This window comes from Nipponia nippon, unplaced genomic scaffold, assembly GCF_047370975.1.
Source record: "Nipponia nippon isolate SJK-2023a ecotype South Korea unplaced genomic scaffold, ASM4737097v1 scaffold_5, whole genome shotgun sequence".
Lineage (NCBI taxonomy): Eukaryota > Metazoa > Chordata > Aves > Pelecaniformes > Threskiornithidae > Nipponia > Nipponia nippon.
In genome coordinates this window covers 32,649,513-32,675,132 of record NW_028262369.1, presented here as the reverse complement: position 1 = coordinate 32,675,132, position 25,620 = coordinate 32,649,513, and the positions used below count along the sequence as shown (strand labels likewise).

Genomic DNA, 25,620 nt, shown 5'->3' with positions numbered 1-25,620 from the left:
CCTGGTCCCTGTGTGTGCAGGTTTGGCATGGCAACACCTCTCTTTGGGGCCTGTGGTGGGAGGGCTGGAGGGCAAAATGGGCACAGCATGCACTCCTGAGTAAAGGAATCTGCAGAGTGGATGCAGAAATAGCGGAGGTGGGAGGGGAGCAGGCTATGCGGCCCCTTCGGGAGCTTGTGCTTCCCGGCACGGGGAGAGGCAGGGAACCACAGCTCACCAAATTCTGTGCAATTGCAGTCACTAAGTGATGATACAGTTCCAGCACTTGTCCTGGGACTGTGTGAGCCCCAGACCTACGCAGAGCTGAGTGGTGACCCAGCACTTCAAAAGATGGAGGCCCTGACCCTCTTTCCTTAATGCATGATAGTGCTGCTGGACTGGGCATAGCACAGCTGAGCAGGGAGAACCGAGGGATGAAGGGATCACGGATGAACCCCCAAGACCCATTTGCTGTTTGGTTGTGCTTTGGAATTGTTGCATTTTAAGTGTTTTTGCAGAGCAGCCTAGCAGCCTAACATCTCCGTGGGGTGCAGGGCTGTTTATAGATGGCTTATGTTCCAGAAGCAGTGGCACCCCAGGCAGAGAGCAAATATTTAACAGCAGTTTTAACCACTGAGGCCATCTGCCCAGAGCCATCAGTCTGGCACTTGCCTTAGTTGTGCAAGCAATAGCAGGGTAACCTAGACACAGGTGACACAAAACAAGACCTGTCAGCACCTCCCTGCACACCTGGGAGAGGAGCAGGGAGGGTGGCAGAGATTTCTCGGAGCCATCTGGCCTCCATTCCCGCAGGTCAGAGAACAAATAATATTGCTCACACCACTTTGCCAGCCCACATGGCCGAGTAGCCTGTGCAACAAAGCCAGGACAGAGAGAGCTGTGCGCTGGCTGCAGCGATAGCAGGCTCCCGAGCTGCGGGTTAGCCCTCACCCCCGATGGGCAGGGAGCAATCCCAACTGGACCTGCTGGTACCCCTGGTGCGACAGGAGAGGTTGAACTGCAGGTGCCGGGAGCTGAGCCGGCTGCAGGCACGTTGAACACTGCTGCCTGGTGTGGGGCATAGCACAGCCCCACCGCACTCTCCCCGGGCACGCAGCAGAGCTGGGGGGAGCAGAGTGCAAGGGTCTGGCAGCAGCTCCTGGACTGGCTGCACCAGGATAGTATTTCATTTTTACTGTACAGTGAGAGCTACAGTGAATTTACAGTGTGGGATTAATGGAATTAAATAAGTAGAAGGGAAGCTGAGCCCCTTAATTATTTTTCTGCAGGCTGTGGTGGGTGCTGCAGCTGTGTTGGAGCTCCTCCTGTGGGCCACCTTCCCATGCTGCAGCCTGTGGACATGGGGCAGGATCCTGCCCTCGGATGGGGGTACCCGCAGTGGTACAAACAAGCGTGCACACACGCACTGCATCTCACACTTTCACTGTGGGATCCAGCAAGCCGAGAGCTGCTGTCCCCTTTGTTGCTATGAGCAAACACGGGACAGACTGGCTCCAGCCAGGCCTGGTTCCTGCTCCCTTGTGGCTGCTGCCATTTCTGGGCTAGATCCTGCAATACGTTCCCAGGGGAAAATTTTTTTCTTACGTCCAAACTGCAGCTTGTGGCCATTGCCCCTCACACCCAGTCCCTTTGGCATGTCCCTCCAGTGGACAGCCCCTGGGAGCAGAGCAGGCTGGAGGTGATGGTTATCACGTTAGTCCTTCATAATCTTTAGGCTGTGCATGAGATTTGACTGTACTCCTGCTTCCCAGTGTAGTGGGGAGGCTGCAGCCCCTTCCCCACAGTTTTGTATGGAGAGAAACACTGCTGGCCTGCCCAAACCCTGTGTTCACTTGCATTTCCCTTAAAGCCACCAAGGACATTGTATCTGGCATGCCTGCAGCCCTGGCAAGGCAGCTTAGGCAGCAGGAGAGGTGCTTGGGTCCCTGGGGACGGTGAGCCCAGAAGGTGCTGGACCTGGGGTCCAGATAGCACCCAGGGAGCCGTGTGTTGTGGGTTTGATGGGCTAATCGGGAAGCTGCCTGGCAGGCACACAGCGCTCACGTTCCGGTAATAAGAATAATAAGGCTGAAGCGCTGCCAGCGATTGATTTGGGAGCGCATTATGTCCTCATTTGAGACGCAGCGCAGATTGACAGTGGTCAATGCCTGTGCTAATGTGGTTGATTTCACAGGAGGCCAGGAAGCGCTCACAGCCGGAGCGCCTTCCCCTCCCCATGCCCTTGTGCAGCCGCCTGGGCTACTGAGCAGGACGGGGCCATGGCCGCCCAGCTCCTTGCCTGCTGCAGCCAGGGCCAGGTGAGCCACCGCACTGCCCCGCGGCTCTGCCTGCCCAGGCTGCCCATGCCCGCCAGCAGCGGAGGCAGCTTCAGGGTCTCTGCATGTAGAGGGATTTTGGAGCTGCACTGAGGAAGGGGAGCAGCAAACCCAAAGTGGACCGTATCTGAGAGACAGGCTGGTGCCTAGGGATGTTTTCCAGGCATTTGTAAAGTGCTCTTGAGTCTGTCGAGGAAAGAGCCTTTTTCCAGTCCTGTTTCAATGGTCTGGCTCTGTCTTTATGTTGATGGCAGTAGCAGCAGGGATTCCTGAGCTGCTTTGGAGAGATTGCTCCTTGCACTTCCATGCTGGGAAGGAGGAGTTTTACTAATTGGGCTTTTTCTTAATTTGCACTTGCTGTCTTACAACATCTCCCCTGTCACTTTAAAGCAAAGCAAAACTAAAAGTCGTGGTGCTTTTAAGTTTGTTCCTGGCTCATTTCCTTCCAATTTCCCAGCCCTTCTGCTTTCTAGGAAGAATGAGTTTAAAGTGTTACTCTGATCAAGTTTTGGGATGAAGCAGTGATTCCCATGAGCCCCAGAAAGGAACAAGAGCAGACTCCCAGTGCCCAGGCAGTTGTGGAGCAAGGTGGGGAGACAAGGCAGTGCTGCTGGAGTCAGGGGCTGCAGAACATCGTATGGGGATGGGACGAGACTTGCCAACCACCGCTTCGTGTAAGGGCTTCAACTGCTCTCCAAGCAGCCCATCATCTTCCCGTTTATTTACTCATTTGTTTGCCTTAAAGGGGGGAACAGGTGTACATTAATTCATCACCAGAGTTTAAATTAAATCATTTTACTTCTAAATGAGTCACTAATTTGCAGGAGTATTTAATTAGAGCCTCTTTGCACTCAGGTGCTGTATTACTTCTGACTTTCTCACCTGTTTGCCCTCTTAAGAGGCTGCTGATGATTAGACCATTTCTGCACATCCTCATTGCACATCAAAGCAATTAACCCTAATGGCAACACCTTGATGCTCCTCCTCAGTTCTGGGGGCTCTTGGCAGTCTTGTCTCCCCCAGGAAATAACCCTTTTCACCGCTGTGGCAGGACGCAGACTTGCTGTGCACAGCACACTGCGCCCCACAGCTTGGGCAGCCCCGCAGCCTTTTGGCAGTGATTTGCAGCGTAGATTGAGCACAAAGAACTGCACTGAGCTCTCCCTGCCTCTGCTGCGAAGGGAGGACTCGCTCCAGCACCCGCCTGGGCCCGGCGCTGAGCAAGTGTTCACAGGGTGCAAGCAGGGCTGGTGCTTTCTTGTGTTGCTCCTCAGAGGCAAGAAAATGCTCGCTCGTACCTTCAGGGCCAGTCTCAGCTCCACCGCCAGCTCGCCAGCCCTCTGCATGGACTGCCTGTCCAGACTAAGGCCACCTTTTTGAAAAAGAAGTGTTAGTTATGTCTTTCGTAGGCATTGGTGGATTTTTCTCCTTAATTTGTCTATTCGTGCTTCTCCTTCAGTGTGCTCCAGATTGACTAGCCAGGTTTCAAAACACCTCTCACTCATCTCTACTCCAAACAGAAAAGTCCTTACACATTTTGTTCCCATTACTCTTTCATGCCTTTGATCATTTCTATTGCCCTTCTCCCGTTCAGCCCCACCATTAGGTGGGCAGCAGTCAGCCCTGCCACACAGCTGAGGGAGGAGAGCCTCCAAAGAGCTGATTCAGCGAGCAGCCTATCCTGAAAACAAAATATAGGTGCCTGAACGAAATGAAGTGCCCCAGTGAGTCGTGAGCTGCGCTGGGGCGTCTCTGTGCCTGGGCAGAGGAGCGCGCAGGGGCCCTGGCAGCCAGGCCAGTGGGTTTCCAGCCAGCAGCCGTGCTTGCGGTCTCCACTCCCACCATCCCCGCTGCAGCGCTTCTGAGCGCTGCTGCTGCCTGCTTATTACGCTGATAATAGAAAATTACAGGTTTTCTGTAGGAAATGTCTATTTACATCCTACATTTCCCAAACTACCTATTAGCATTGCTGTGATGTCACATCCTCCTGTGTGTTTTCGTCAGCGCTGGCCTCTGCCTGCAGGCAGCCTGCTGCTGTGGGGAGGGCTGATGGCATGGGCCACACGTGGACATGGGTGACTGCTGCCTGGCACAGCGCTGGCCCATGCCCTGCGCGTGCCGCAAAGCCCTCAGGGCTGGTGCAGGGATGCAGGCAGCGCCTGTGCTCCGTACCCGAGCTGGGTACCTGCACCCACTGCTGGCTGCTTGGGAAGTGCCTGCTCAACAGCGCAGGAGAGTAGGGGACAGCAATGGGTGTCACCTTGCACAGATGGTGGTTGATGGGGCTGAGCAGAGGGACCATGAGGGCCGTCCAGGTCAGCCCAGTCAGGGAGCTGTGCTTCCCGGCCCAGCCTTTTGCTCACAGCTGATCCAGAGCTGACAGACTCACAGGCGTTTTACTGCCTGAGAAACCTTCTGACATGGCTCTCCGCCAAGCGATGAACGCGGATGCCTGCAGAGAGAATAATGTGCGGTGCTTCCCCTGGCCTGTTTGCTCAATATTTTTGCCTGTGGGCCAGCAAAGCTTCGGGGACCCTGAGCTGGAGCATGATTTTAAGAAGGCTGTGACTGTGTTGGTAGTTTCAGGGGGAGGGGGTTCATGGGATGACCGACTTCTGCTGTAGCTGCCTGCCCCGGGCTTGCCCAGGGCTGCATGTGCAGAGCAAGTCCCTGCATGAGGCAGCTGTCTTATCTGGGTGCCTCACATATCTCTCAGACAAAGAGGCCATCCCGTCTCGAAGGGGTGCTTTGGGGACGGTCCTTTTTCACCTTGTTTTGTGCATGGACAAAGACGGCAGGAAAGGCTTTGGGAAGGGCCTGCCTGGCCATGGAGAAGCCATGCACCAGGTGCACCAGCCCGTGGTTCATGGGAGAAGCACTGGGTGTGGAGGTCAGGACACAGGTGGGACTGGGATGTGTGCTTTTCAGGCAGTTGCACAGCGTGTGGGCCTCTGGCCAAGATTTATAACCATGTCTCTTCTCCAGGTTTATAGTTCCTTGTCACTCCATTAACTCAAATGAGAGATGTTTACATTGCATAAGTAGCTGGAGCGGTGGATAGTAACCTATCAATTTTCATGACCATTCCTTGGCAAAAGCTCACAGGCTGTCTTGCAGGACACTAATACCCAAAGCTCCTGGGGCACAAGACACCCAGGGCTTGCTATATTTCAGGAGACTGCAGTTCAACAGCTAATAAAACAGCTAGGTCAAGAACTGCGCAGTCAGGTCTCTGTGGAGTCCTGGCATAAGACCAAATTTCTGCTGATGGGTAGCTCCAGAGGAAAGGATGAGTACACAGCGAGAGTGGAGGTGAAGGCTCATGTGCAGCAGGCTGCCCTAGCGAGGGGCTGCTTTGCCTGCAGGTCACAGGAGGCAGGTCCCACTGGGGACTGGTTTTCAGTGTGGTCTGGCTTGACACTGCTGCTGGGGACACCCACGGAAGCTGCGTCTGGCCTGGGGAGAGGTGGGTGGAGAGGTGCAGATTTCCTGACTGAAACACATGTGCGCTGCAGCATCCCGTTGTGCTGTAACCGCTTCTGACTCCCTCCTTCTCTTTCTCTCCCCAGTCCATTGATCCAGGGCAGCAGTTCACCTGGGAGAACTCCAACCTGGAAGTGAATAAACCGAAAAACCGCTATGCAAACGTGATCGCCTATGACCACTCACGTGTCATCCTGACCTCCATCGATGGTAAGAGGGACTCCAGAGTGGGCACTCCAGCAAACCTGGCTGTCGCAGGGGACTGTCTTTTTCCCTGTTCTCAGTCGAGCAGGGGCAAACACCAAGAAACATACCCAGCATCAGCATGAGCAAATGTGTGTTCTGTCTGGCAAGAAGAGAGGAAGGGCTCTGCAGAGCTGCCCCTGCTTTCCCAAGGTCCTCGCAGCAGTGTGACCTGTGTGGTTGCTTCTTGCAACTGCTGCTGCCAGCAGACATGTCTGTCCCAGCAGCCTCCCTTCTCACTGCTGGCCCCGCTGTGTGACTTCAGCTGCCTTCCTTGGCACATGGTGGGACATGGCACTGTTAGCCCTATCACTCTCTGTCCCAACACAACTGCAGAGCCAGTATCTTCTTCTGGGACTTGTTGGTGTTTGCTCCCAGGTCAGTGCCCAGAGCTGCACAGGATGAGGGGTGCCCCTTCCCCTGGGACATCAGGCTCCACATGTCCCTGTGCTCCATTGGAGATGCATCGAGCCCTGGTGTTAATAGCACTGACCCCCATGGCTCCAAGAACAAGCCCCACATCTCTGGAGTCTAGGCTAAGACATGCTTTTAGTGCCTGCTTTGCAGTCCCCTTGCACACAGAGGAGCTGGAGCCCAGGTACCAAAGCCCAGGCTCACCCATTCCCACTGTTTTATAAATCAGCACCCCACTCTGCACGCCAGAACTGAGCCTGCTCATGGGGGATGAGGAAGATGCAACTAATTGAATGCACCCCTGCTTGGGGAAGAGACTGGGGCCTGGCTTTACAGTCACTAGCATCCTTTTTCTTGGGATGGAAGAGTCTTTTTCTAATGCTAATGCACCACTCATCCTCTGCAGGAGGAGCAGGGGGTCCAAACTCCCTTACAGCAAGGCCAGTTAAGCAGCAGCAGCTATGCAACGGCCTGGCATGAGTGATCATGGGCAAACCCTGTTAGACAGCTGTGGGGTGAGCACATGGGGGAATCCCGGTTTTCCAGCCTGACTCAGTTGCTGTAAGTAGTGTCTGTGTCTTCCTGGGAACCGTTCCCGAAGCGCCCTGCCAGGTTCCCGCCGCCCATGCCAAGGAAGCCGGGCACTGTGCTCCAGCTGCTGCTGCTCCCCCAGAGCTGCCAGCACTTTGTTTCTGCTGGAGACTGCTGGGACCTGTAGAAAATTCCCCGGGACAAAAGGACGAGGGGGAGACCCCCAACTGTATTTCCTTCCTCTAATGAAATGCAGATGCGCTCTCCTTGGGAGCCGGGGCAGCCCATGCTGAGCAGGGTTTGGAAACAGAGCCCCAGGCCTCTGCTTTCCCACATTTATTTTAGTAACTGTGTGTTTGCATTGTAAAGGCCTTTACAAGAAAGTCCTTTTCTTAAAGTGGTGGAGGCAGAGTGGGAGCTGGAGCAGCCTCTGCCAGCAGGCAGCAGAGAGGCGTCTCACACTGAGGAGGGTTTCAGTGGTGGTGGGAGGAAGGTCTCTGGCTCTTCTGGGGTACTTGTCCCTGCAGGAGGGATGGGAGGACATCCCTGCCTGGCATCCTCTGCTAACAGAGACAAGCTAATGAAGCAGCCTCATTTTTAAAAGGTGCTGTAGGACCATAACAAATAGCTGGTGAATTTAAGACAATTATTGCAATCAGTTGCTTGGGGCCAAATGAGCTCCTTAATATTCCTGCCTGTGAATTTCCCTTTGTGTGCGGGTGGCAGCTGTCTCTCTGCTTTGGTGCTGCCTGCTTGTTGCATTAGTGTGGGAGTTACAAAGGGTTCTTCTTTGTTCAGGCACCATCCCTGTCCTTTGCAGGATCCCTGGGAGAGATTCTGGCATCACCCTGTGAAGGAGACTTGTCAGAAGCCTTGTGAACATGCCAGCCTCTTCCCCTGCCTGCAGGGCCCAGCAGAGCGATAGGCACAGGGTCATGGGCTGCCCTGGAATAATGCTTCTCTTTCTCCGCAGGGGTCCCAGGCAGTGATTACATCAATGCCAATTACATTGATGGGTATCGGAAGCAGAACGCCTACATTGCCACGCAGGGACCGCTGCCAGAAACCCTCAGCGACTTCTGGAGGATGGTGTGGGAACAGAGAACGGCAACTATAGTCATGATGACCAGGCTGGAGGAGAAGTCCAGGGTACAGTGTGTGCTTCCTCTCTTTTCTGGAGCTGATGGTGGGGACAGGAGAGAGGGATGGGAACAGTTTACAGCATAAGGGCATCCAGGGAAAGGCAGGTCCAGTGGTGTGGCTCACTGCTGCAGGCACCCCAGCAACACGTGCCTTGTAAGCATATCCCTGCGGGGCAAAAGGGTGGCAAAATCTCCTGTCACTGTGCTGCTCGTTAACCCCTGTCTTGCCTGTGTGTCTGCATGCACACCCATCCTTTCCCTGCCCACATCACTTGTGCCAAAGGGAGAAAGGAAAGCTCTGAGGTGGGGAGTGTTGACAGTCCCTGAAAGCCTGGGGGCTGCGTCCCAGAAGCTGAGAAGCTGCAATGGGTAGGTGGTATCAGCAGCATCCTGCAGCCTGACAGGGCCCTGGCGTCTCTGGTGATGCAGGGGAATGGCTGACGGGGTCTCACTGCAATAACAAGACTAATTTGTGCCTTGTCCAATGACAACATGTATAAACGATCGGCTCATAGTGCCAAGATTAGATATTCTGATGTAATAAATGCAAAGCTGCCTGCAAACCGTGGGGAAGGCGTGAGGTGGAGAGGAAGGAGCCCTTGCTGCGGATGATGCTTATGCTGCCTCGTGACAGAGGTTCTTACTCAGCCCCTGAAGCAGGAGTTTGTAAGCTGTGACCAAAGTGCTCCCGTGCCCAGATGCACCCTTCAGGCAAAGCCTGCCCAAGCAGGAGGCAGCTTCTGCCTCTCATGATTCAGTTTGTTCCTAAAAGTAAAATTTTAGCGGTGAGCATTTGTACTTGCAGAATATTTTAGTGTTGCCATGCCAACGGCAGGAGAAGGGGCTGTGCACTCAAGCTGTGAAGCACTGGTTATTTTTAGCCCAATAAGCTCGTTCTTGAGAAGCAGAAACTGTCAAGTTTGGGTTTAGTTAAAACTTTTGCCCTCATGCTCTCCCTCTGTTTCAAAGCTTTAGCACCGAAATGCTCACAGGGGTGTCCTAGCCCATGTTGGCTGGGAGGAAGCAGCTGTAACGACCAATCACCATGGCAAAACAGATCTGCTTTTCCTGCATGTACGAAAATAGGCTTTGTTCATGGGCTTCCCCGGCTCTACAAATGCCCTACAGCCTGCAGGGAAAAATAGTGTTCCTCGGAGACGAGCTGCCTCTAGAGATCCAGCCCCAGCCTTGCACTGTGCTTCCCGCTGCGCGGCCCCACCTGCTCTGTCCAATGGCCGCCGTCACCCACCCCAGCCCAAACAGGGAGGTAAATTAACCTGACCCATCCTGCAGCTCAGGTCTTGGCACATGGGCTAAGCAAGATCAGAAGCTGCTGATCAACAGCTCTCTGCAGCTGAGGGTTATGTGGGGACTTCTTTGTGCCTTCACAGTTCAGTGATGGAGCATATATTTGAAGTACAAGGAAAAGCCCTTTTAGGTGCCAAGTAAATCCATGCCCGGAGTCCTGACTCACTTAACTTCTGGGCTGCCTAGTTATGGGAAGGCACTCCAAGGCGCGTGTTTCTCGAAGATAACAGGTTTCCTTTGACCCCACAGGCACTTGTCTTTGCTTGAGATGCCTGTGGTGCTGAGCTGTGCGTTATCTCCCCCCAGCACACTCCCTGTCATGTCATCCTGCAAGTACCTTCTGCAGTATTTGTTTCTGTCCCAAACACAGTGCGTGTGGTCAGGCTCTTGGTGACAGGATGGGCACTGTGAATCCCTGTCATGGGCAGGGGGTGATCAGAGCCCTCGCAGAAGCTGCAGGCAGCCTGCCTCACCAGGCGTGCTGCCCAGGGGCTCTAGGCTGACCAGACTGGACCCAGACCCTAGCATTCGCTCCCAGACACTGCCTGCCCATGCCCTGCTGGCTCTTGGGCACGTCCCCACCACTAATGAGAAATGGGCTGTTTTCTCAGGCACTGTGGGAGAGGCAGGTTGCCAGGGGAGGCAGGGGGGAAGCCCAGGACACTCCTGAGTCGAACCAGCCCTGCCCAGCAAGGGCTTCCCTGTATGTGTTTGCTGGACCCTGTAGATGCCTCAGAGCACCCACTCACAGGACGGCCCTGGTGGGGAGCTGGGATGCAGACTTGCAGGAGATTATTTTCTCTGGGTTTTGGTTTTTTTTTTTTGGCTTCTCCAGCATCTTCCAAGGCAGGATGGCTTTCAGCCACCTTCCTGCTCTGCTTTTCCTCATGCCCCTTTGGTGACAGCTAGTGCTCACTCAGGAGCACACCTTTTTGGGACCAAGGAAGATCCCAGTCACTGCCCATTGCTCCCAGCTTTCAGCATGAGTCACTGTTTTACAGTTTACTCCACTCCAGAGCCTTCAAACCTCATCTGATGCAACCCCTTGGGTCCCTGCAGCATTGCTGCCTGCTGATGTTCACACTGCTGTGGGACAGCACTGCTCCAGGCAGTCCACATGTTGTCACAGCATTACCCACGGGTGACCTCGCTTGAAAGTCCCCTTGCCCAGGGGCTTCAGCACAGGCACAGGACTGTCTCTCCAGCTGCGGAGCCTGGGGTGGGCAGCAGGGCCTCATGGCGAGATGCCCAGCGCAGAGCAGGCTCTGCCACCTTCCCAAGTGCTGCATGTAGATAAGCCAACTGGGACCAGCAGCAACTTTGCAGCCCAGTAGGGGTGACACTGCTTTAAAGGGCTCCTGAGCTGCAGGGGGAAAAAAATCTTTAAAGAGCATCAGCCTTTATGGTCTGCAATTTCAGCTGGCTTGATGGTCCAAATCGTCCTCCCTTTTTCATGTTTTCACAAAGCGAGAGGCACATAAAGGATAGAAATGGCTGGATTGTGCAATTTAGCTGCCTTCAAAGCTTTACAGTTTCAGAATCATTTGGTGGCGGTTCAGAAACACACATTGTAGATTAGCTTTCCCAAAGCTGCAAGCGTGGCGTGTCTCAGTCGGGGTGTGTTGCACGAGAGAGGCGTTAAAGCAGGATTTCTCCTACCCTGGGCTATCCCCAAGAGCCCAGCAGAGCGAGGTCTCCCAGAGCAGCGCGGTGGCTTGTTCTGTCCCAGCCCAGAGCACCAAGCAGCCATCCCTGGGGCGTGATCTCCCCTGGCACTTCATGTCCCCAGGCAGGGGTGCAAAGAGGCTGGTGCTCAATGGCTCTGGGGAAGAGCGGCCTGGCAGCCACATCCCGCTCCAGCCCTCTCGGCAGCAGTGATGCCATCTGGAGCTTGTGAGCTGGGCCGGGAGCAGATCACAGCTCTCGAGCTGAGGAGAGGTGCCCGGCTGCTCTTGGGCACAGGGCATCAAAGGGGAGGGACAGGAACCACTCAGCAAAGCTGCAATAAATGGCTGTTCAGGACATTACTGTGCTCCTTAAGTTAATGAGAAGCAAGCACTGCCAGAAGAAAACATCTCTTATCTGCTTTAGTGCCACAGTGCATCGGCTTCAGCATAAAATTTACAGAGCTTGAAAATGGGGCATAAACATTATGGGTAAATTTGGCAGAAAATGTGACTGACTCTTATCTGGTCATGAATAAATAATTTTCAATTACCAGCCCAGGCGCTGCTATTATCCCGCACAGGGAACTTCTCTGAAGTTTGTTTTGTGCTCGAGCACACACGACCCTGTAGCACGTGGGTGGCAGGAGGGGACTGCTCTCCCTGAGGTGTGGGCTCCAGCACAGGGACATGCTGTGCTGCTCCCCTGCAAACCATACCGAGGGCGACACAGCAGGCGGCTGTCCCCAACATTTGCAGGATGCCATTCTGCCCTCACCTCCTTTAGAGAGGGGTCACGTCATCTCTGAGCCAGGCAAGGCGAACTCAGGTGGCCAGAGATGCAGCTGCCGCCTGCTTGTGAGGATAGGATCAGTTTAGCTGTGAAATGAGGTTTGTGATCTCCGAGTTGTTCGCTCTGCAGCTAGTCCGCATAAAACAACAGGCTGCTCTGTGCCAGGCGAGGAAGAGAAATCTTCTGAGATTTGTGCAGGGCCTGCCATGCTGGGAGCACAGGTCCAAAGCAGCACAGCAGCCTGAACAGCAGGAGACCCTGGGCAGGAGGCAGCGGAGCTGCTCTGGGCATGCAGGCGCCTGCAGTACCCCATCAGGCAGCCTTGCTCCAGGCACTTCTGCCAGGGCAGGACTTACTGGGAGCAGACCCCAAAGAAGCAGGGACAGATGCATCTCTGACCCCAGGCTGCCGCACTCCAGCAGCCAGAGTGCAGGATGAGGGCTCTCAGCTCTCACAAGCCACACCCTGTTTAAAGTGCCTTCAATTAAAAGGCAGAACTTCATTGATTTCTAATTAAGCCTGTTGTTTCCCTTCCCACACATTCCCCTGTAAACACACTCAGCTAATAATTAAGTTTACTATTCCTTGACAAGCACAGATGATCCTCCATTCACTCCTCTCTCCTAGGGCGGGAAACCATTTTCAGTGCAGTGCACATGGGTGGGAATGAAGTCTTCCTCCTGTCAGCCAGGCACCATGGCTCTGCTGGGTGGGGGGAGCCGGGTGCCAGAGGAAATAGGGGTTCTCAGGGTGCCAAATTAAATAGGGAGCTCAGGGCTGGAGAGAGCAAAACCGGAGGATTAGTTTGCAAACGCTGAGCTGTGAATAGGAGGAGGAGGGCATCAGCAGGTGAGCAGGGAGGGATGCACAGGGAGATGAAGCTGGCAGAGGGATGGGGCCCTGGGGATGTGTTAGGGCTCTCTGCCAAGTGGGCTGCAGCAGGAGCCGTGACCAGTAGCTCAAAGTGCTCTGGCTGCGGAGTTGGGAGGGGGAGAGAAAGGATGCTGCAGGGCGGGGGGTCTCTAGGGAGCAGCTGTGTTTTCATGCTGGGACAGTGCTGTCTGCAGGAAGGGGCTGAAGGGATGGTTCGAATCATAGAATCATAGAATCGTTAAGGTTGGAAAAGACCCTTAAGATCATCGAGTCCAACCGTTAACCTAGCACTGCCAAGTCCACTGCTAAATCACGTCCTTAAACCTGTGGTTTGGCCACAGTCTGTGTCTTCTCTCAGAGGGAGAACAAGTTGTGTCTGTGTCTGAGCTGGCATCTGTGCCTTGCTGCGGAGCAGTTTTTGAAACACCTGGGAGATGTAGATTTCCAGGGATGCGCCACCAGCCAGGAGGGCAGGCTGGCGTCTCTCGGGGATGCTTGATGCACTTGAGCCTATGGCAATGCAGAAAGGGTGGCAGGGTCAGCGCTGTGGACACAGCATCCAGGCTGGAGGCCTGGCGTGGGCTGTGTCCCATCTTTCACCAGGGTGGTTTGCTGCCTGGGGGCCACGCTCAGGCAGGGGATGCTGCAAGCACAGCCCTGAAGACCCCCATCTTCCCAAGCAGGAGGCAGAGAAGAAAAATTACAGCAGGCACAAATCACTGCTAGCAGTTGCTGCATACTGTGTTCATACCTGGTGCTGCTCTTGCAGCTGTGTCTGGTGGCCTGGCCCCCTTCGCCACTTCCCACCAGTGGCTCCAGGAAAAAAAAAAAAAATCCCTCTTTGAATATGAATCTTGTGGAAAGGAGCCCAGGGTGTGCTGCCTTTCTGCTGGGGATTGGGGATGGGGATTGGATTCTGCTGTCCCCCCTGCACAATGACTCTTTTCTGTCTTTACCCTTTGAAGGGCAGAGCCCTGTTCCTCACCCCAGATGCCCCAGCCAGCAGCCAAGCACTGACCCTTTCTCTTCTCCCCACAGGTAAAGTGTGACCAGTACTGGCCAAGCCGGGGTACAGAAACCTATGGGATGATCCAGGTGACCCTGCTGGACACAGTCGAGCTGGCGACCTACACCGTCCGCACTTTTGCACTGTACAAGGTATGGCACTGGCTGGGCCTTTCCTGCTCCAGGTAATGCAGAGGTGCTCCCTGGTGTTGCAGGGTGCTGCACAGCCCACAGGCAGAGGCCACCGGCCATGCCTGGCTTGGCCAAGTGTGTGGCTAGTCCACACATGGGCCATTTCTCACAGCTGGGCTGCAGTGGGAGACCGGCTGCAGGTTGTGCATCTGGCCACCACTGGGTTTTGGCCAGGACACCTGATGCTCTCCTGTATGCATTCAGACCCTGTGATGGGCCCCAGAGCAGGGGCCGTGCTTGCCTCTGGCGAATGTATGTGTTAACAGCTGTCCTCCCATTAGAGGGACAACATGGGAAGCAGTGAATTTTTAGCACTCTTGTCACTAATAATGCAAATGGAGGGGCTGTGCTGACGTGTGCACAAGCCCTTCTCTCTTGCCTGCTGCGTACCTCATTAGTGTTTGGAAATCCCTGGGGGCAGTGCTAGCAGCAGCATGTCACGGCAATGCAAACAGGCTTTGCAGCCTGCTGCCTCTGTGCGTGACTGAGTCTGGGCCACGCCGGCAGAGAGAGCACAGCAGTGTGCGATGGGGACACACTCACACCCCAGGAAGGCATCTGGCCCCCAGTAGTCACCCAGCCAGTCCTGCCACTTTGCTGCATAGGTCACTCAGCCGAGCCATGACAGGAGCAGGGCAGTCTCTGCAGACACAGGCTGATCAGCCATCCCAAAGAGCCCCATGATGCAGAGGAGCAGGGAGGGAACTGGCTGCTGTGGCCCTTCCGTGCCCAGTGCCCATTTTTCCCTGAACGTGCAGTGAGTACGCGGGTAGTGACCCCATGCTGTGCAGAAAGGAGTCTTTCACCTTCCCTTCAGTCTGCTCCGCTCCCACAGAGCTGCTCTGTTGTCTGTATCAGCTGGCTTTTCACACAGCTTCTATGTGTACAGAAGCCTTGCCAGAAGCCTACATTTTGCCTCCAAATTTTCAGTGACAAAAGCCCAGTACATGCACAATCACACACAGCATTACGTGCCTGTTGTTACCCAGCCAGCTGGGTACCTTGTTACCCCATCAGTGGGTTTCCGTTCTAGATGAGACTGTTCTCATGCAAAACAATTCCTGTTTGTCTTCAACAGAATGGCTCCAGTGAGAAGCGAGAGCTGCGACAGTTCCAGTTCATGGCTTGGCCCGATCACGGGGTACCAGAATACCCCACCCCAATCCTAGCTTTCCTGCGACGGGTCAAGGCCTGTAACCCACCGGACGCTGGGCCCATGGTTGTCCATTGCAGGTAGGACCGTGTGTTTGCGAAGCTGCACCTGGGCACGTGCCTTCTGGCTGCGGGAGCTTTAACCTGTCCGGCTAAAAGTGGAGTCTCCTCTCCCTGCGGGGAAGGTTTCACGGTAGCATAACCTGCACTGCATGCTTGGGCTGGGAACAGGTTAGCAACCAGCAGCGGTAATGCCGTGGTGACATTTGCATTGCTACTGCTCTGTCAGATTAAACAGCCCTGCTGTATGGAGAGCCTCAGAAAACACTTTTTCCTGCAAAACTGCAAGTACGATTTAAAAATGAAGCGATCTGTGCCCAGCGTAAGTAGACGGTACCTTTCACAGGCACATCATTGACAGGCACACATGCAGTGACCTCTACAGACACTCATACATAGTATTTACAGTAGAACTCTTTTGCAGGGTAGAAAGGTAGCTCTTTAAGCAAAATATTAGTCTACAAAGGCTCAGCATCTTATCCAGGCAAGATTTATCTATACCAGCCGAGTGGGGACTATTACTGAACAAACCACTCCATCATTGCTGTTCCAGCATACGCCTTACCAGCAGTGTTTAATGCTCTTCTTTCATGCTCTGTTTCAGATGGGAGTGGGGTATAATTAACACACAAACAAGCTGTATTAAAGCCCTGTTAAGGATCTGACTTGCACCATAAACGAGGAAATATCTAGCTCCCTATCTCCGCCTGTGTTTACATGTCACGACAGCATGTCTGTTGTTTTCAGGGTGCTCTCAGGGTGAGTAGTTTGGGGATTGGTGCTGCCCTTCTGACAGACGTGGAGAGGCATCCAGTGCTTCAGCAAAGGGCTCAGCATAGACTTGTGTGACCTCACCTTTCTGCTTTCCCCTCTCGGGCTGGCTGCCCTCGTCTCATCGGTTAGGAAACAGTGACCCAGGTTAGGGGGCAAGCAGGCTTGAAATTATGGGCTTCACTGGTGCCGGGGCCCAGCCTGGACTTCAGGTCTTCTGACTTCATGCACACGCACGCTGTCGCTCTCCTGCCTATTAAACACATTTCTCCTTCCCTTGTAGAGGTGCTGCCAGCCACCACAGGGACCAGCAGAGTGACACCATGTCCTTTCCGTTTCATCAGTGAAAGGGGGACAGCAGAAAAGCTGGGTAGCCTCGCACATTCTCCAGTGCCTCTCTCCCTCACTCCTCCTGTCACCACTTGTTTGGGGCTCAGCTCGTTAGCCCTCAGTTTGAGGGGGAGCCTTTAATCCCCTTTCGTGCACTATAGGTCCAAGTGCTCTCTTAAGCAAGAGCAGAGCTTGCGTGGCATCTGTAGGAGACAGTGTCATCTCAAGCCATGTCCTTTGTTCCCGCAGTGCCGGTGTGGGCCGAACTGGTTGCTTCATCGTCATTGATGCCATGCTGGAGCGGATGAAGCATGAGAAGACCGTGGACATCTATGGCCACGTAACGTGCATGCGCTCTCAGCGCAACTACATGGTGCAGACAGAGGACCAGTACATCTTCATCCACGAGGCCTTGCTGGAGGCAGCCGCATGTGGCAATACCGAGGTGCCTGCACGCAACCTCTTTGCTCACATCCAGAAGCTGACCCAGGTGCCACCAGGCGAGAGCGTTACTGCAATGGAGCTGGAATTCAAGGTTGGTGACAGAGCCCCAGCACCCCCCTTCCCCAGCACCCTGTCTCTGCCCACACAGCCCCACTGAGCCACGCATCCAGGAGCTGGGAAAGGAGAGCTGTGGATCATTACAGACAGTTACTCTTTTGTGTGTTTCTAAACGAGGTAGGCAGTGATTTAAAATACATTTGAATTGTAAAACCTGCGTCGGCCATGGTCCCCCCTGGATTGGCAGCTTCTGGGGAGGATATAAAAGGCAGATGGATGCGCAGTTCTCAGCAGCACATTCTGCTCTAGGTTCACTGTGCGGCGGGAGCTGCATCTGAAATCAGATGCAGATCGTGTTAGTGATAATTGATGTTACTGTGAGCAACTTGTCTGGAAACGGCTCCAATTTAAATATGTGAGACGTTTATAGTCTCATTTCTTCAATGCTGAGCTCTGTTATCTTTTAACCACCTCAACACTTAGCCTCAGTGTCTAGAATTGGTGAAGGCAGTGTTTTAAGGCACACTGTTTTTAAGAAGCCAAGCCCACATTTTGCTATCTGTATCTGTGAATGCCAACTGCAGGTATTTATTACAGCCTTGGAGATGGAAGTGAGCTCTGGTAAGCGCCCATATTCTCAGATGAGGTGCATTAGTCCAGTGAACTCATGCAGGGGAATATAGCTCATGCAGGAAGCCAGCAGACCATGCAGGCTCTGAAATGAACTGCAGCAATACAGCTTCACCCTGGGGATTCCCTCCAAGTGACAAAGGAGCAGGAGAGGCAAAATATTGACTTTCTGTGTAAACTGGGAATAGCTGAGCAGCTCTGTCCTGTGATTACCAGAGCTGCTGGTGTCCTGGGCTTGGGCCAGTAGAACATGGTGCATTAGTATCTCATGGTGACACCTGCCCTGAGAAACCTCTCAAGAGAGCCACGGAATTAGGCTCAACTCTAGCAACTCTATTGTAAGAAAGGCAAAAGTTTGCTGTTTCTCCAAGCGTCTCTTTAGAACAGTAATAAAATTTGCCCCTCTCTGTGCCCTGGCAGTGTCCGCTGCCTGGGAAACCCTGGGGAGCAGGATATGGGAGGGCCTCACGTGGCTGCATCATTCCCCAAAGAGCAGCCCTGTCCTTCTGCAGGGAGCCTCTGCCAAGGACCAGCTGCCACACAGAGAGAGAAGGATGGCTCTGGAGATGCTGGAGAGAGTCTTTTGGGGAAGGGAAAAAAAAAAGAGGGACTTCTGTTTGAATGTCTCTGCCAGCAGATCTAAGTAACACATTTACCATGACTCCAGTTTACAGGGCTCAAAGAGAACCATAGAATGTCTCACAGTAACCTGAAATAGATCTTCTTTACCTAAAACTGTCACAATTCTCACATTTTTCTTGGGTTCTTCTGAGGTAAGAAGTAAATAGCAAGACATTGTTGGAAGATGGAAAGCTTTCCTTCTCTGACACCACCAGGCCTGTGTCCCTGGTTCAGCAAGGTACCAAGCTTCATGTCCTGGCCCTTTGTGGGTCAGAGAGCTGCTGTGGGTCTCCACTCCACTATGTGTGGCTTTGGGGTTGTGCCAGCGGGTCAGTGCAGGTGGTTCCCCTGCTGTCACCTACAGCCGTGCACCAAACACCAGCAGCGAGGCTGTGCCATGCCTAGGTGTGCAATGCCACAGCAGAAGGGCTGATGCAGTACTGAAGACCAGACTGATTACTGTGAAATAGAGCAGCCGGGCGCAGCCTCCTCGTAACGTGGTGGCAGAGCCCTTCGTCTGGTCCAGAAAGACCTGGTCCCCAGCAGCTGCCCATCGGTCAGAGGAGGGAGCGTGGCTGTGTGCCTGGAGGGACTCCTGCCTGCCCTACTGCCAAGGTCCGAATTTTGTGCCCAGACTGCTGCATCCTCAGCGGAGGTCTGACATGTCTCCTCCTCTTTCAGCTGCTGGCCAACTCTAAAGCACATACCTCACGTTTCATCAGTGCCAACCTCCCGTGCAACAAATTCAAGAACCGCCTCGTGAACATCATGCCATACGAGCTGACAAGAGTCTGTCTGCAGCCCATCCGGGGTGTTGAGGGCTCCGATTACATCAATGCCAGCTTCATAGATGGGTACAGGTAAGGGCCACCTTAGATACCTGGGCCAGCCTGTCCTGCCTGCTCGGGAACCTGGGCAGAGTGGCCTTCTCCTCTTTCCCGAGGACTGGTCCTGGCTGCCTGGAGGTGGGCTGGGGATCACTTCGTTGCATTTTATCTATTGCCATCTTCTCAGGCGCTCCAGTGCATATAGTTACAATATGTGAAGACTGCTAGCAAGTGAGTGCTGCCAGGCTGGCTTGTATTGCTGTAGACAGATGTCCACAGGGCTGGGGTGGGAGGCTGTGCTGGCTCCTGCGGAGGTTTATGGGATCTTCTGGTAGGCATCCCTTGGCATGTGTTTTATATCTGCAGCATCTAACGCAAACCAGCCCCCCCTCACTAGCTGTAGCAACCAGAGGCAGAAGTGTGCTTGCACTGCATGGATGATCCAGGCAGCAGCCCAAGGCTCATTGTCCCATATCTTGATTTTGGGGGAAGTCTGTGGATCGACAGGAAGGACTGGTGCTGGACACTGGGGAGCCCGCCACAGGGTTCTGCTCCCCAGTAGAAAGCACGAATTAAGATCTAGTGGGGCAATAATATTTTTGGTTTCTGTATCTAACTGCTGGCGTCACAGTCTCAGATGCTAAGTGCCAGGAGAGGAGAATGCGGGGAAACAGCCCCGTGGCCACATCTCCTTCCCAGCCAATCCCCAGACAATAATCCAGACCAAATCCCAACGACGCGCATACAAGGCTCATTTCTGTCATCTCTCTGTGCACCATCGCTGTAGGGTCACCCAGTGCAGGAGTGGGGGATACAATGATGGATGTGGCACAGTCCCTCTCCAGCTTGGCTCTGCCCAAATGCTTCTTATGGGCTGGTGACCTCCCAGGAGCAACAGGCACTGCCAAAGGGAACAGATGTTGGTGCAGCCGGGCCAGCGGCTCTGTGCCTCCGTCCCTGCTCCAGCAGCTGAGCCCAGGAAAGGTTCCCAGGGGGAAGGGCTACATGGAGGCGACAGTGGGCAGGGAACAGAAGGGGAGCAACCCTGGGAGCATCCCAACACAGCAAAACCACACCGAGCCAGGCTCCATCAGGGTGGGACAGAGTAACGGGGAAGGATGAAGGGGCTGGAGAAAAGCTGCCATGGAGCAGCCTCTGCTCCCTCCTGCCTGTGTGGCTCCGAGCCGTCCAGCACCGTGTCATTAACGTGGCCGCCTGCCTGCGTGCCCACCCCGGCAGCCCCGTGTCTGACAGGCGGGCTGCAGCCCCAGCGCCCTGGCTCCAGAGCCGATTAAGAGCAATGCTGGTTTTGCCCCTTGGTGATGCTACGGATGCTGGCACGGCAGGTGGTACCATTTCATGTGCTACCTACCCCATCCCTGAAGAGTGCTGTTATCTATTCCCGTCCTGTCCTTTGAACCGAGCAATCTTCTCAGTATTATCTAAAGAGATCAGTTGGCCCAAGGTCTTGCAGACATCACTGATGCTGCATCTTTATCAGCTCTTTTGTTTTCGTTCTGCACCCCCACTCCCTGCTTTTTATGATGTCTTATAAATCCACCTCGAAGCAGCCCTTGTCTTCATCCCGCATGGTACAGCTGTCCTGCCGCACGTTCATTAATTTTTAGCAGCAGCAGAGAGATGAAACACGGGGCGGGAGGATGCCGCCCCTCGTCCCGCAGGCTCCGGCGCCCCGCAGCGGTGAAGCCAGACCGTGTCTCCGCGGAGCTGGTCCTCAGAGTCCAAAGCACCGAGGGTGCTTTCTTCAGGGTGGGTGCCAGGCTGGGGCAGGTCAAGCTCTGCTTTCACACGGGACATTTTGAGAGATGCTCTGGTTCGCAGTGGAACCGGGGACAAATTTGGAAGCTTCAGAAAAGTTGGCAAAATGGTATTGGTGGTTTTCCACGCTGCCCTAGTTATCAGCTGGTGTGCGTGATCCAGATGACCTGATTCAGTTGCTCTGTGTCTTCCCATGCAACGGGGAGGGACAGTGGGTGCTGCAGAGAGTAAACGTGCAGGAACCTGGGGGTGCTGCTGGGATCATGCCCAAGCACCACCTCTCCTCCCCGCCCGGGTGGGTGCTGGCAGCCTGCTCGCCTGGGCCTGGGTGCCGAGAAGGCTCTCAGTGCAGCAGCGCTAGGGACGAGCAGCAGGGAGAGACTGGGCTGGGGACACTGTCACCCCAGCAAGGACTAGCAGCCTTTCTGGATCCTGCACCCAGTGGTGCTCACTGTGTCTTGTGGGGAGCACTTAGAAGACGCGCGCTGGGCAGGCTCATCCCTCCCCCCAAGTCCGTGGCTAGTCCTGGAGACCTGTCAGCCCTGCTGCCTGCTGCACGGGGTCCCTGCCTCCAGCCCTCCCGGCCCACCAGCCCCCAGAAGCAGCTGCTGCCCACCTCCCAGGAGCTGGGCTGAGCACCGTTATGTTTGTCGCAGGCAGCAGAAGGCCTACATCGCCACGCAGGGACCGCTGGCCGAGACCACAGAGGATTTCTGGCGGATGCTCTGGGAGCACAACTCCACCATCGTGGTGATGTTGACAAAGCTGCGCGAGATGGGCCGGGTACGAATCCTGCTCAGGGGAGAAGGGGGCTGTGTGGCTGCTGTCCGTGGGTACAACCTCTCAGCTCACTGCAGTCTGTCCCTAGCACCAGCCGCTCTGGGCCAGCCTCCTGCTGGCATGTCCTGTGGCTGACCCTGTGGCCCCACAGCCACGTATGCTCCCAGGGAGCGGGAGGGAGGAGCAGCAGCTTGTTGGTGCTAATGTCTCACCGTGCTCCTCATCCACAGGAGAAATGCCATCAGTACTGGCCCGCGGAGCGCTCTGCCCGGTACCAGTACTTCGTGGTGGACCCCATGGCAGAGTACAACATGCCGCAGTACATCCTCCGGGAATTCAAAGTGACGGATGCCAGGGTGAGTGCAATTGCTGGCTCCCCAGCTGCCCTGCCTCTTGTGCCTCTGCCCCACCTCTGTCTTGCCCAGGCCAGCAAAGGGAGTGTGCAGCAGCTCCTGGAGGAACCAGAAAGCAAGGTGCTGCCTTGCACTGCAGGCAGAAGGGGCTGCTGCCCCTCACCTGCTGCTCCTCTCACCACAAGTTCTTCCTTGCCAGCTGTATCAGCCCCGGTGGGCAGCTCAGAGATCCCTGTCAGCACCAGACCCTGCCTTGCCTGTGCTGTGCACTTGGGCATGCATTTAACACGGGCTTTCCTGCACCTGGAGTCTCCGTGTGCAGCATCTGACTGGGCACAGGACCCCTGTGTGACAGTAAACGTGGTCCTGGGGTGGAGCTGGGCCCCAAACAGGACCAGGGCACTGACCCAACAGACCCTGCAGGGGCCCAAAGCCCTGCTCAGCTCAGCCACCTTGCGGTGAACATGGGAGACCAGAGACAGGCCCCAAACGCTCAGTGAAAGATCTGCCTGGGCTCGTCCATGGCCTGTGCACCCTCTCGCCTGGCCTGGGCCAGGGGTTCTGAAAGCAGGTCAGCAACACCGGTGCTGAGGGGAGCGAGATCAGCCCTTCTTGTCATCTCCTCACCCACGGTTCATGTCTAACACCCCTGTCCCTGCAGGATGGCCAGTCACGGACCATCCGCCAGTTCCAGTTCACAGACTGGCCTGAGCAGGGAGTGCCAAAGACGGGAGAGGGCTTCATCGACTTCATCGGGCAGGTGCACAAGACCAAGGAACAGTTTGGGCAGGACGGGCCCATCACAGTGCACTGCAGGTGAGTGGGAACAGATCAGCACCCACCTCTGCCTTCATCAGCCCTCAGAGATGTCCCCTACCTCGCTTACCCTGGCAGCTGCCAGCTTTCCTGCACTCGGTGCCCCTCCTGTACACCACTGGCAAGAGGCAGGCAGGGGACGAGGAGGCGGCAACATCGTGGGTGCCATTGGCAGCCTTTCCACCAGGTGACTACACTGACCAGTTCCCTGGTGGTACTGATTTGTAGCTCCTTGGAAGAGTTCTTGGGCAGAGCAGGGTGCCACAGCAGCTTGGCCCAGAGGCAAGGCAGAATCAGTGGGCCCCGTGGGACTGAGAGGGCACCTCTGGCTGGCAACGTCCCTGTGGCCTCTCCTGGCTCCACCAAGCATATCCCCGTGCTCCATGAGCTTGCACCACTCCTAGGAGCCCTGCAGAGCCTCGCTGGGGCTGGCGGGTCTCTAACGGCACCTCTTGCTCCCTCTGCACAGTGCTGGGGTCGGGCGCACCGGCGTGTTTATCACACTCAGCATCGTGCTGGAGAGGATGCGCTACGAGGGGGTGGTGGACATGTTCCAGACGGTGAAGACCTTGCGGACGCAGCGGCCAGCCATGGTGCAGACAGAGGTGAGCGTCCCCTCCTCCTGGGGTGGTGGGAGATCTGTGGGAGAAGGGAGGGGAGCCGGCATCTCTGGGTGTGCAACCCTGCTGCCCGATGTCCTTGGATCTCCGCTTCTCATGCTTCCCCCCTTGCTGCCTTGCAGGACCAGTACCAGCTGTGCTACAGAGCGGCACTGGAGTATCTCGGCAGCTTCGACCACTATGCAACGTAACTAGTGCTTTCCTCCAGTCGCGGTGGGGATGTCTAGGAGTGGAGACGGGTCCCTCTGAGCCAGAGCCGCCCATTCCTCAGTCCTTCTGTACAGATGGAGGTGCTGCCCAGGCAGCAGACCTCCACGCCAACCAGTTCTGACCACGGCATTTAGGAACTTCGCCCCAGCGCCAAATGAGGGAATCCGACTCCAAAAGCATTTCCAGTCTCTGGCTGAATTTCTGCTCATGTGCATCTCTCGCCCTCTCTCACGCGACTGCATTTCACAGCGAGGCTTTAGGTGGGTGGAATGGGATCTTTTTTTAAAACATGTAAAATAGTTACTAGTGGTTTTTATAATCTCCTCTCTCTTTATTTTTTATTTTTTGCAAGTCTTAATGTTTTGCCCAGGCAGAACTGGACCCGCCAGACCTTTGGGAGTTGGGTTGTTGTTTTTTTTTTAAATTTCCTTTTGCTTTTACATTTTTTACTGCCCTATGTTTATTTCAGCCCAGTTACTGCTGGTTCTGCCCATTTTAGTGCAGCTTCCTTGGTAATTTGCAGCAGCTGGCTTGTGGTTCCTGCCCGGCTCCATTCCCCGTAGGCTGCTTTTTAATCCTCTGTAGAATATAAAATTTCATGGACCTGGACCTAAGCTACCAATTATTTTTTTAGCCTTTCCCTCCCCCCCCCATTATTTTCTGAGTAGGTTTGGGTTTGGGAGGGCATGTGGGGTCACCGGAGAAGCGGTCCCCTTTGTCAGCTGGAAACCGTTCAGTCCTATTACGATGCGTGTTAAACCAATCCAGTGACCGTGTGTATTGGCAGATCCCAATATGACGTGAGTTGTCGTCGCCTTGTTTGTGAGAGACCCGAAATCCCGGGCTCCAGTCTTCGGAGCCTCTTTTTGTGTGTCTCGCTGGGAAGGGGGCAGGAGAAGCGAGTGGGTCCCACACTTCCCTGGGGAGGGGATGGAAAGAGCGAGACACGGCCCCTTTTGTTAATCCCGCGGTTCCGTGCGTGCAAGCACCATTCTGTCACCTCTCACCAGTGAAGTGCATCAGAGCATTTACAAAGGCAAGGAGCACAAGCCCAGCCGTCCCCAGAGCAGAGCCGGGCCGGCTCTCTTTGGAAAGCAGGGTACTGCAGGGAAGGGGAGGGGAGTACACATGGCTTCAGAGGTTGGGTGTATCTATAATTTCTGCTATCCTGCAAATGTTAAAAGTCACTAGAATATTGTACTTTCCGCTACTTCAGGACGTTCTAATGAACCAATGTGGCAAGACTACTGGACTTAATTTAATGGTACTACATATTAATACTCCTTATTATATCACGCTTGCACTAAAGACAGGGAGTGAGCAGCCCTCTTTCGAGTGCATTGAGTTATGAATAAAGGTGGTGGAAGGGTATCTAATTGTATTATCACATGTATTCCGAATGTTAAGAATCCAAGCTACGTTGAGATCAGCAATCCAGGGTTGGTAATGTTGGAGGACACATTCATTTTTACCTTGTGGATGCATAGTGCTGTAGGGGTCACTGTTGTATACAGTCTGTTTTCTATTTGTTAATAAAAAAAAAATCTACAGCATCATTGCATAATTCTTGATGTTAATAAATTTGAATAATCGGGTTTCATACAAGCTGGCTTTGCTGTCTGTTTCTTCAGCAATAAGCAGAGGCCATAGAGTCCCTCGGCGATGGGCACGCTCCCCAGCCTGTTGCCAGAGAAGTCCTTTCCCACAGGCACATCCCAGCCACGGGCACCCTACACCTCCTACAGGGTCCCAGTGCCAGCAGGGAGCTCAGAGGCCCTCTGTGACAACCCTCTTTGTGCATGCGTGTGCTCACCTCCTGCCCACCTGCAGCTGTACTGGGGTGCACAGAGAGTCCTTAGTCCCTGGCACCTCTGGGAATGGCTCCTGCCAAGCCTGTCCTGGCAGCCGTGGCCCTCTCTGGGTCCCCTCCACTTCCCAAAGGATGGATCATTCGCAGCAGGAGGAAGCCAGTAGCCACTTTCTGCCCAGGCCATGCTCTGCACAAGTTGTCCCAGTGGTGGCCGGGGCCTGAGACCTGTCCTCCCCACCTGCTCTACTGCCAGTTACTAATGCTCAGAGGACCCCAGGACATAGCAGGATGCAGCCCTGGGGTGATGCTGAAGTTTACCTGCACCCCCTTCTCTGCTGGCACGCTGGCTGCAGGACCAGGCTGGGGTAGGTAGCTACAGATGTTGCTTGGGGGTTTG

The 25,620-nt window shown here is 54.7% G+C and overlaps 1 protein-coding gene across 12 annotated transcripts in view; it reads left to right on the top strand.

Annotated features, from left to right (window-relative positions):
- Positions 1-25,012, top strand: part of PTPRF (protein tyrosine phosphatase receptor type F) — a 396,065-nt gene extending 371,053 nt beyond the window's left edge. For all 12 annotated transcript variants that reach the window (XM_087731153.1, XM_087731164.1, XM_087731163.1 and 9 more), the window contains 11 exons: positions 5,885-6,008; positions 7,960-8,135; positions 13,805-13,924; positions 15,042-15,196; positions 16,526-16,811; positions 18,710-18,888; positions 21,291-21,417; positions 21,645-21,770; positions 22,429-22,583; positions 23,053-23,188; positions 23,326-25,012. In XM_087731153.1, coding sequence (XP_087587279.1) covers positions 5,885-6,008; positions 7,960-8,135; positions 13,805-13,924; positions 15,042-15,196; positions 16,526-16,811; positions 18,710-18,888; positions 21,291-21,417; positions 21,645-21,770; positions 22,429-22,583; positions 23,053-23,188; positions 23,326-23,394 — 1,653 coding nt within the window. In that variant the 3' untranslated portion in view covers positions 23,395-25,012. The remainder of the gene's footprint in view (positions 1-5,884; positions 6,009-7,959; positions 8,136-13,804; positions 13,925-15,041; positions 15,197-16,525; positions 16,812-18,709; positions 18,889-21,290; positions 21,418-21,644; positions 21,771-22,428; positions 22,584-23,052; positions 23,189-23,325) is intronic.
- The last annotated feature ends 608 nt before the right edge of the window (positions 25,013-25,620 follow it).